At 35.9% G+C, this 12,355-nt stretch overlaps 1 protein-coding gene across 1 annotated transcript; it reads left to right on the plus strand.

Annotated features, from left to right (window-relative positions):
- Positions 1 to 9,350: 9,350 nt before the first annotated feature.
- LOC138870205 (uncharacterized) lies at positions 9,351 to 10,280 on the plus strand. Its single transcript, XM_070147997.1, has one exon. It carries the CDS (start codon positions 9,351 to 9,353, stop codon positions 10,278 to 10,280), a length of 930 nt encoding a protein of 309 aa, XP_070004098.1.
- The last annotated feature ends 2,075 nt before the right edge of the window (positions 10,281 to 12,355 follow it).

The raw sequence follows: 12,355 nt of genomic DNA on the forward strand, positions 1-12,355 counted from the left end.
CTTTCTTGATTGCAACATCGATCATTCCCACAAGATCTATCTCTATATTACCATCTTTTCGCGGACAAACCACAACACCCAAGAAGGCTACCATAAAAGCTAAACTTCGCCTTGCCTCACATTTGTCTTTATTTCCGGCATGGGTTAGACCAGTGTTCGGTTCTTAAAAACCTCGGGGGTTACCATACAGATGATACAAGAACTGGAGCGTGCAATACCCTTTAGATAAGTTCCCGTCCTGAATATCCCGACTAATACCCAGCAAATCCAGAAATCCGTGGGGGGATACCGGTCTTGGTGCCAATGGGTATCGACTTCTAAGGTTTTCGTTAAGTCCTGCATAACCCGCAACTTCCTCCAATATAGGTGTAAGCTCAAAGTTAGAAAAGCGGAACACATTGCGAGTCGGGTCCCAAAAAGGTATTAAAGCTTCAATTATGTCCAACCTTGGATTGACATTCAATAGTCCGACGAGGCCTCCCAGAACTTTTACCACTATTTCTCTACTATCTTTTCCTAGATCATTCCACCACATATGGAGCTTTAAGGGGATCTCATTAAGGACTGTGAAGGGTTCAATTTCGTTTGTGCTCATCCTGCACATTTATTAAGGTGATTATTTTGACCCAAAAAGAAAAAGTAACATCATTTTTCAAAAAAAAAATTCATTTCAAAAACAAACTTGATTTTGCAAATACGGCCTTTCAGCACTTCAGGGAAGAAGATTTTAAGGCTATGCCTGCTAACCGTTAAAATGATCCCAAGTGGTTGTTCTTGGAAAAATAGCCTTCTGGCGCCCTTTTGTGACACACCCGACTTATTTGTGACACAAATCAAAATTTTGTTGTTTTTGGGCTATTCTTCCAAAAAGGGAAAGTTGGACCCGATGAGGGTTGCCTACGTATCCCACATCCGGTGAGAATCAAACTGGCGTAGTTCGGGCAAATAAAACTATTTTTGAAAACAAAACTCTCTTTTTTCATTTCATTTTTCTCAAAAAAAAAAAATCGGCGGAGTTTCAATACTATTTGGACATTAGTTTTTTCAAAACAGGTGATTAACTCACTCAACCCTTATACCGCTATTTTCTTTTCCAAATTTTCTCTCATCATTCAAAAGTCGGTCAGCATGCGAACCCAAAGCAAATAAATGCACAAGTAGCACGTAAAATATGCATCAGTATGGTCTTTGATTATGGGTACACCTGTCCTAGACGGACCCAACCCCTGTGTTGAGTCCCCAAAGTCAAATGCATATGATGCAATCAACGTTCCTACTAGGGATCCGGCATGAGGCTGAGTTATTCTAGGTTTAAAACCTGGGTTTATTGTTCTAGACCTGGCTTACCCGAGCAGACAATTCGAGCCAAGGGGGGCAGCGTACCGGGAATATAGAAGCTTCACCGGCTTTGCAACTTGTCCGAACCTCGTTCTAAAATAGGATAAGACTCTAGACAGAAGAGAAGTCACACGAACTGCACCCTTCTCCATGATTTAGAAGACTCAGAAAGAGGGAGGGTTTCGTAGCAGTTTATATATACAGTTCAACCATATCAAAGCGGTAAAAGCAATATTTAACATATTAAATCTACAAAATACAGTAATATCAACAATAAATCCAAATAAAAATTGCATTAATAAGCTCGAATTCTTAAACCCTGAACCACAAGTTCTGGGTTCTTATCCCCAGCAGAGTCGCCAGAGCTGTCACACCTCCTTTTTTCTACACCCGGAAGGGTAAAAGGGAGTTTTTCCAATTAAAGGACAATCGAAACGCGATTTATTTCAATTAAAATTTAGAGTCGCCACTTGGGATAGTTTAATGGTGTCCCAAGTCACCGGTTCAAATCCCGAATCGAGGAAAAGATTGACTCTGTATTACAGTCCACAAGCCAGAAATCCAGGTAAGGAATTCTGTTAACCCGGGAAAAGGTGTTATGCATTCCCGAGTTCCGTAGTTCTAGCACGGTCGCTCAACTGTTATTATTGGCCTATTTATCTGATTTAAAACATTTTGAACCTATGTGCAATTTTAACTTTAAACCGCTTTCATTTGATTTTAAGAAAAATTCAATGTCACATAAAATGCGTTTTGAACCGCGTCACATAAATGCACCCGAAATTCTCAACACATTTTATATAACATTGTCGAGATTTGGATTTGGGTCACATAAATGTGCACCCGAGTTTAGGAAGGTAAATTATTAAAATTGCGCGCCTAAGCAACTACGCATTTGCAACTTTGCAAGGGCCATGGAAATTCAACTAGATGGCACGCCTCGAATTCTAAGGATTAATACAAAATTAATTAAATGAGGGTCATGTGATTGTCATTTTTGTTTGGCATGGCGCCCCCCACTTCTAATCTTGAGGAAATTCAAACTAAATGCTTGAGACCCATGGCTATTTGCATTGCCTAATATGGCACCCCTCCTTTAACTAATTATATTTTTTTTTAAAAACAAAACTTGTTGAGTAAAGCTAAACAACAAAAAAAACTTTCAACCATTAAATATCAATCAACTTAAGGGAAGGGATTTGCAATCACTAGCATGATCTAAACAAACTGAGATCGTAAACTTCTGGGCTACAACGTGAAGCCCAGAATCAAGAATACCGGAACAAGAGCTTGGCACGACTGGGCCAAGATGACAGCCCAAGTCATTGTCATAGACTTCAGCCATGGTATGGAATTTAATTGCAACAAGACCTTCAGAATTCAGACACTATTTCACCATTTAAAAGCACTGATTTGAATTGCCAATGAAAGAATAAATCAAGACTTCAAAATAGACTTAACTCACATGCTGAATTCTGACCTCGCATTAATACATTTAAACAATTTCACGATTTCAATTTATTAGAAGAAAAAATATGAAGACCTAGACTGAACTAGAGGTGTTTCCAGCATAAACCAAACATGATCCACGTTTGAAATCTTTCATGGAACAGAACCATTATACAAGCAGTAAGGGAAAGAGTGAACAATGAACCCCTAAACTTATAAAAACCACACTTTAAACATGAGAAGACAAAGCTTGGAAACCAAATGAGAAACAGAATACGGGTCATGGGTGTTGGACCACAAAATTTAAATTACTGCCTTTCAAGCTTAACCAAGCCAAACCAACTTAACTAACCAACTAATAGCTTCAATTCTCAGTTAGTAAACATTTTCAAAGAAGTACAAATAGTCCCAAATTATTTACATTAGAGCAGACTCAATCCAAACCTCACAAGGGCACATAGCACTAATGACATAAACGCATATACTTAACAGCTAAACAAGAGAGCATACGAAGAAGATTAACAGAAGAACATGTAACAATTATCATTTTCTTCAAAGCTTGATTACATGTTTCTGACCCACACTTCACATGTCACTCAAGATCCAAGGACATACCTGGAAATCAAGAAGGAAGCAAGGGAATAAGGAATCAGTAGCAGCAGTAAGGTCAGCCCAGAACCAGTAAATTGAAACCACAGAATTAGTTACCAATCCAATAGAACAATAATTTCAACACTAGACCCAAAAACTCTCCAGAAAACCAACATCAATCCATTTTAAATCTCATTAATGAAGCAATACTGTTTTTCAGAAGTTGCAAGAATCTGAAATTCTCTGAAAGTTCAATGGAACAGTAGCTAGTGCCTTTATTTTCTGATTTTTATCTCTTCAAACTCTCTTTTTATATCTATATTTTTCAGTCCAAAGATCTCTTAAGCTCTCTTTCTATCTTAATTCTCTGTCACTCTCTATTTTTCAACCCTCAAATCCCTCTTCTCTTAGGTCTGTATGTGTGTGTGTACTCTATCTTTTTTTAGTATTTCCGAGTATTCTTCTCTTTGAACTCAGTGTATGGAAATGCCCTTTTGCTTCACAATATGGCCTTTCAGCCTTTTTAAAACTTGATTCCACTCAACTCTTATTGAATTAAATTGTCCAGTAGTGAAATCCTAAAACCTACCACTATGGAAGCTTCCCAATTAGGTGAACACTTAAATAATTCCCACTGTTATCTTAAAGTTTCTGTTTTTAAACATGAAATTCATGGACCAAGCTGAACCCAATTCACATCATTTAAGGCTATTCATTCTTTATACAAACAAAATCTACCAGCAGACTACCTAATAGCTCTTAATACTGAAAAAATGAAACAATTTCAATCTTTCAACGAAATTAACAGGAATCAATTCAAGAACTACTGTTATGCGAGTTTAAACTGTTGAGCAACAAAACAAAAATCAAATGAAATCAACAAACAATCTATTAATTCGAAAAAAAATAAACTAAAAAAAATCATAGAACAATACTGACCAAATAAACATTCTAATAACAGAAAGGAGTAAAAAAGATAATAATAAAAGGAAATAGAAAAATTAAAATCAGGAAACCTACCTCCAAATGTTTGAACACTGTCTCTAATTAGGCCTTCAATTTTCTTTGAATTTGTGGTCGGAATAGACCTTAATTGAGTGTTCTCGACTGAGAACACACAACTAAGGTGAATTTCGACCTCAAACCTTCATATACTTAATGTTTTGGAGTTTGGGGATTTAGGGTTTGTTTCTTTGATTCGAGATTCGAAGGGATTGAAGGGGATTTGAAGGGAATGGGTTATGGATTTAGAAAGAGGAGATCAAGGGGGTTCCATGGTGTAAAACTAGGGGTGATTGGAGGTTGTCCGCCGCCGTGGGCAATTTCCGGCGGCGGCGGACGGTGGTGTGAGGTGGTGCCTATGTCTGGTCTCTGAAGAGAGACGAGTGAGGGGGGTTTGGTTTGGGTAGGGTCTAATGGGTAGGGGTATACTAAAGGGGTAATTAAGTTAGGGCCATTGGATGATGAGAATCCAACGGCTATGATTAACCTTTTAATGAAACGGGGTCGTTTGGTGTAGCAACTGGGGCGGTTCGGGTATGGGAACGGGTCGAGTTGTGGGAAGGCTTTGGACGGGTTTTTGTTTGGGCTTGGGGATCTTTTGGCCAAATTGGCCCAAAACCATATTTTCTCTCTTATTTTCTTTTTCTTTTCAATTTTCTTTCTAATTTCTTTTTCAAAAATTAAAACTTAAAAATCCTAAATTAAGCTATAAAACCCAAATTATCTTAAAATACTAATTAACTCTAAATAATAATTATCACACATAATTAATACCAAATTAAAAGAAAATCGCAAAATTTTGACATTAAACACTAAAATGCAAAAATACGTTATTTTTTGTGAATTTTTCATTTTTTGTAAAATAACATTTTGCTAAATTAACCAAAAATGTAAAATCAAATCCTAAGTGCAGATGCTATATTTTTTGTATTTTTAATGCATTAATAAAATTAAATTTGCACACAAAAATATGCAAACAATCAAGAAAATCGCACAGTAATTCCTAGAATAACACATAATTAAAGAAAAAAAATCTAATTTTGGGAATTCTTTTGGAGTAATTTATGTGAAGCAAAAATCACGTGCTCACAGTAGGGAGTGATTTCCTCTTTAATGAGCCTTAAGCAATGTGAATCCTAATCAGTCATGCCCCAATACGAGTATCAGATACCGCGTGAAAATAAAAATAAAAGGTACTTACCTTCCTCTCTCTATATGTAGTGCATCTCCAAAATCATTTGTACTGTATGTATACTGCAAGTGATCGGGTATTGACTAAATGTTGTTGCCGCTGGCATTTGATGATTGAGCATTAGCTAGTTTGAACATTTCTAACTGGTTTTAATCTATGGCTACTACATAAACTTGGTTATTAGAAGGATATAACATGATGTATACTTTGAATTGTATAATCATTAGATGATTTAAAACTTGAGTTATTCGGTATAGCACATTACTTAAATACTTAATTTTATCATATTATGTCTCGATACGGCTCCTCGGTCCTTACGTGCAAGCTTGATTTTTGTAATTATTTTTTTTCTTTTTAGGTGGCCAAATTTAGACGATTCACTTAATTAAAAGTCAACCACAAATAATTAACTTGTAACCTACAAATGATATAATTAACTTGTAACCTACAAATGATATAATTAACTTATCTAAACCGATAAAGCTACATTAATAGTATAAAATTTATTTATCACATTTTATTTTTGAGTGCACTACAATAATTTGTGGTCATTGGGTTCACAAGCACATTTTTTACCATTATTTATAAGAATTGGATACATTAATATACAAGATCTGAAGAAGTAAGATGGATTCACGTGAACCCAAAATATATAACTAGATTCGCCTCTGGATGGAACTCTTTTTTCCATAATCAAACGTCTCAAGTTATATTCCTTGGAATGGAAATTTTCTGGTAGAAAGTGTTTTCTCCTTAAAATTGTCCTCATATAATGTGTGTACGATTAATCGTGGACTAGTATGTTTTGAATATCAGATGATTAAATAATTAAAAATTGTCTATGATGCATATTAATAATAACAATAATAATAATAATAATAATAATAATAATAATAATAATAATAATAATAATAATAATAATAATAATAATAATAATAATAATATCTTTTACATAAAGAGTTCAATTATTAAAAGTGAAAATAAAATTATTATTAACTTTGAAGAATGAATATTGACACTATATTCCAACATTTTCGTATCTTTCATTATTTTTAGTTATGAAATTTTTTATAATATTTCTTATATAATTTCTAATTATGCCACTCCATTTCATTTTATCTTTGTCACCCCCCACCTCCCCCCAAAATAATCCCAAATTCCCATTCCCGACATTTATTTCAAAATGTTAAATTTTGCTGAAATATTCTTAATTGTGTAATTTTTATTTTTGTTAGAATCTTATAAGCTGCATTTTCAACTTCTAATTAATGGAAGTACTTTCCTAGAGAGAGAAGCTCATCCTTCTCTCTACTCACTCCATCCAAATCTTAGCTACAAACAATGCAAAGCCACCCAATCGGCAGCCAAACAATAACATCAATTCCACCAAAGCCACCTGATATTGCACTTATTTTAATTCAAAACTCTCATGAACAAAATAATTCCTATAAGGATAAACTGCTTGGAAAAATCACAAATACTCTAGAGGATTTGAGCGACCCTAATTGCTCACCCTCGCCCATGGAGGTGCAACAAACCCCAAATACTCGTGTACTCACGAGAGAGAAAGAAGACAAGTTCAACAAATAATCCTAACGGACCAAGATATCAAACGAATCTATTAAGCCTGAAAATTCTCAGTTATAATCAAATTGATAGGGAAAAGAATTCTCCACCACTACCTAAAAATAAAAGTCCAAGCCCTGTGGTGACCTACTGAAAACTTTTCCCTCATAGACCTCGGCGAAGACTACTATACGGTTAAATTCAATAAAGAAAAAAACGCCAAGAAAGCACTCCAAAACGGACCATGGTTCATCAATGGCTTCTTCCTCTCAATCCAAAAATGGACTCCCAACTTTATAGCTACACAAGCGACTCAGAGTTACACAGTCATGTGGGTGAGATTACCACAACTTCCAGCGGAATTTTACAACGGTATTATACTTACAAAGATTGAAAATGTTATTGGTAAATTACTAAAAATTGATGCTTGTACATCCTCCACCATTAGGGAACGCTATTCAAGGTTATGTGTACAATTACCATTAGAACAGAAAGTCCAATCCCATATCCTAATTGGACCATACAAGCAGATTATTTTATACGAAGGGGATAATATCCTATGTAAATCATGTGGCTGCCTTGGAAACTCTCTTGTAAAGTGCTCCCACAAAACTACACAAAACACACAAGTGGCTTATAAAGAAGAGAAAAACCCAGCATACACTGAAGACATCAATGATGAGTGGCGGACGGTTTCTTTCCCCAAGAAAAAGAAGACAGCAGTTAATTCAAGCGTCCAGGTAGGATCTACAACAAGTAAATTCCCAGGTATAAATGTCAGAATATTTGATGCATCGACAGGTAAGTTTCTTAACACTCAGTATTTGAAATATGTGAAAAAAAACTCTATCACCCACCATATCCCTGAAAATTCAAAAAATTCCGATAAACCCTAATTAGAGTTAACTACGAACACTAATAGTAATATCCATAATATTAACAACTCTAATAATAATAATTACTGCATGAAAAATGACGAGCACATGGATTCTCATCAATCCAGTGGTAAAAGAAATACCACCACATTTTTTCATGGAAATAACTCCCCAAACCAGACAAGTGGAAAAAACGTGTCTTTGATTGACACAATCCCTACTGCTAATGTCCAAATAATAACGCCTACTAAACCAGGGTCTAAACAAACTACCAATGACCCTTCACTCTCCAATAAAAAAAACTCCCAGAAAACTCTACACCACAAGAAACCCCTCCCACTAATCATAACCCGGTAGAAAATCCTCTAAACACAATCTGTATGCCCACTAATAATCACTCCCACGAAGAACACTTGGCAAAAAAAACAACACCAAATGTCGGACGTGATATCAACCAAAGATTTTATTAAAGTCTATACACAAGACTCATCCTATTCCATGCAAATAGACTACATCATTGCAAATCCCATAACTCCCTATCGGAATCCATAGCTACTAGCTCTCAAAAAACTGTATTAGACCACCACCATGCCTTGAGTTCCACTCACCCTGAGAAGGCGATATAGACTAGTCCAACTCCAACGCCTTCATCGACCATATCCAATGGACAACCTACCACCACTACCACCTCAACTCCCTTCTCAACCAGTGATCTACATCCAACCACCAAACCCACCCAACCACAAACCACAATCCTGGATCAAACTGGGCCTCATGGGTCATGCAATCTCTTTCAACCTCCAAATCAATGTGCAGGACTCAGTTCTCATTATCCAAAACATAAACTACCTTGCCTAGTTGATCTCGGAGGGCATGCCCCTTGCCATGACCAACTACATCAATTAGATGTGGATAAGCAACATCTTACAACCACTAGCCCCATCATTGAACCAAAACCTAACCAATAACATACAAGAGATTGTGGAATGTACCGGGGAATCCCAATATTGTGATGCCCCAGAATATCCCACTCAACCTGTTTTGCTCTAGAGGATTTGTCCATAATGAACCCCATATTCACCCCATGGGAAGTGCAACAAATTCCTGCACAACAAGTCCCTCACCAGAACCCCCCACCGCAAATGCAATCCCATGCACAATAGATGGACATGCAAAATCAAGAAGAAAACCACAAAGAGGAGGAAGAAGAGCTTCCATATCATAGAGAACCCAGGGTGGCATTCTCAAACCTAAGCGAGATAAAAATACTAATCTTCAAGGAATGGCAAGACAAGAAGTGCATCATCATTTGTCCACTCACACTGTTCAAATGCCCGATGGACATAAGACCTCCACATGATCCTACAGTAGGAAAGAATGCAGTAATCCTAGTGCCCTCCCATAGGAGGAACAGTGCAGCGGCAGTGAAGAAGAACTACCAAATCCAATCTAACCAGTCAATGATGAATCAACCAATTAACTTCATAATCTGGAATGTCCGGGGAGCAAACAATGCAAACTTCCATAGAAACTTTAGAGAAATTATGGATACTCATAGGCCTAGCATGGTAGATTTGCTAGAAACAAGAATGACAAACCACATCTCAATACTGGAAGATTTCAACTTCACAGAAATAATAGAGGTTCCAGCAGAAGGACAATCTGGAGGCCTGGTGATCTTATGGAATCATGCAAGAGTCATCGTCAACAACTTCACTAGAAGAAACCAAGAAATTTATGCCATGATCAAGATAAAACCAAATCATAAAAAATGGCTCTTTAGTTCCATTTATGCTAGTACTGACAAAAATAATAGAGATACCCTATGGCAAAATATAAAAAATATCTATAACACATATAAAGGTGCATGGCTTATGGGAGGGGATTTTAATGATGTTATTATGGCTCAAGAAAAGCTAGGTGGAAAATCAGTAAATCAAAAGCAAGCAAATAATATACTTGAGAATCTAAATTATTGTAAGCTTCTTGACCTAGATTTTAAAGGTTGCAAATTTACTTGGTCAAATCATAGAAGAAAAGGCAAAGGTTTGATTATGGAACGTTTGGATAGAGTTTATGCTAATATTGATTGGTTAGATCAATACCTAGAAGCTTCAATAATTCATTTGCCAAAAACATATTCTGACCATAACCCCATACTCATTTCCCTAAAAGACAAAAACCTTGCCTACATAGAGAAACCTTTTCATTTAGAGTCAATGTGGTGCTCACACCCTGACTTCATAAACATAGTAAATAGAAATTAGGATAAAAATGACCTTCTAACTGCCACACTCTCCTTCGAGGACGAAGTTAAAACTTAGAGTAGAGAGGTCTTTGGTAACATTCATAGGCAGAAAAATAACTTCTTGCAAGACTAGGGGGAATACAAAATAGCCTTAAGTATACCACTAGTACTTTCCTACAACAATTAGAAATCACCTTACAACAAAAATATAATGACATCTTAAATTGGAAACTAAGATTTAGGGTAATGTGGATGAATGATGGAGACGGTAACACAAAATATTTTCAAATCACATCCACAAATAGAAGAAGAGTTAACAAAATCAACTTCTTCAAAGATGATATGGGCAATTGGATAGATGACCACAATTTCATTATGCTCCATACGGTAAAATTCTTCCATAATTTATTCACCACTTCACACACTTTTTCTACTTGGCATACCAAAATGAGTGTAACTCCACAAGACCAAGACTCCAACCTCTAGTGCCTAGATCACCCTCTAATGGATTTTGAAATTACTAAAGCAGTTTTCTCTTTTAATCCCTATAAAGCCACAGTCCTTGATGGTTTACATCCCTTCTTCTTTAAAAAATATTGGAAAAATATTAGGAGAAATGTCAATGACTTTTGTCACAAAGTTTTTAGGGAAAGTCATATACCTAGAGAAATTAATAAGACCTATATTTGCATAATCCCCAAATTCGAAAATGCTAACAACTTAAGGAATTTTAGACCTATTAGCCTTTGCAACACAATTTATAAGGTTATTACAAAAATAATTGCTAACAGGATGAAATCTTACCTGCAAAACCTAATTGGACCTCATTAAACTAGTTTCTTCAAATGAAGATGTGATGACCCAAATGTCATCTTTAAATTAAATAGTTATCTCGGTATTTTAAGACCTTAAAAAGCGCTATTAATTATTTCTCGACTTGCATGCGCAATCCGTATAATTTTCCGGATGGTTTTCATGTGAAAAATAGATTAAAATGTGAATTAGAGCTTTAAAACTCAACTGAGTTGACTTCGGTCAAATTTTGAGCAAACGAATCCGGATCCGAGTTTTGACCATTCAAGCAGTTCCGTATCATGATTTGGAACTTGGTCATATGCCCAAAATCGAATTCGGAGGTCCCTAGCTCAAATTATCGTCATTTAACGGAATCTAGAAATATAAGGCTAAAGATTTCTTAAATTTGACCGAGAGTTGACTTTTTGATATCAGGGTCGGAATTCGATTATGAAAATTAGAACAGATCCATTATGTCATTTATGACTTGTGTGCAAAATTTGAAGTCATTCCGGGTTGATTTGATATGTTTCGGCGCAAAAAAGTAGAAGTTGGAAGATTTGAAAACTCATAATTCAATTCAATGCGTGATTCATAATTTTGGCGTTGTTTGACGTGGTTTGAAGCCTCGATTAAGTTCGTATTGTATTTTGGGGCATGTTGGTATAATTGTTAAGGTCCCGAGAGCCTCGGGTGGATTTTGGAAGGTTAACAAAATGGATTTTGGACAAAAAAAACAAGTTGCTGAAATTTTGTGCTGCAAAAGCTTTGGACAACACTATGCAATCGTGGAGCCTACTTCGGAAGCTTCTATCTCGAAAACTGTAAGGAATATGAAAATTTATAAAACAAGAAAGTTGTAGCTCTTGCATCCTAGTTTCCACAAAGTTAGATTATTAATCATTTGGACATTTATATAGAAAGTTATGGTCAATTGAATAAGGGCTAGTCAAGCTGTTTTGAAAATTTTCTAGAAATTTTTTATGCGAGTAGGCTACTTTGGGAGCTTATATCTCGCTATCTATAAGGAACTAGGTGATGAGCAACACATCAAAGTTGCAGTTCTTGGTGTCTAGTTTCCATAAAGTTAAACCGTTCATCATTTGAATATTGGTACAGAATGTTATGATCGATTTACTGAAGGCTGGTAATGCCATTTTTTCTAGGACAGGGGCTAAATTGACAAATGCAACTTGCCTAGACAGATTCTTAAACACGAGAGTTAGCCATTTTTACTCATTTTTGCGTTTTGAGTCTCGGATTTAGACGATTCCAAAGGGGGGTTTCACAACTTCGACT

This window comes from Nicotiana sylvestris, chromosome 6, assembly GCF_000393655.2.
Source record: "Nicotiana sylvestris chromosome 6, ASM39365v2, whole genome shotgun sequence".
NCBI classification, from domain to species: domain Eukaryota; kingdom Viridiplantae; phylum Streptophyta; class Magnoliopsida; order Solanales; family Solanaceae; genus Nicotiana; species Nicotiana sylvestris.

Coding starts and splice junctions, on each gene's coding strand:
- LOC138870205 (XM_070147997.1), top strand. CDS start 9,351: ATGGACATAAGACCTCCACATGATCCTACAGTAGGAAAGAATGCAGTA.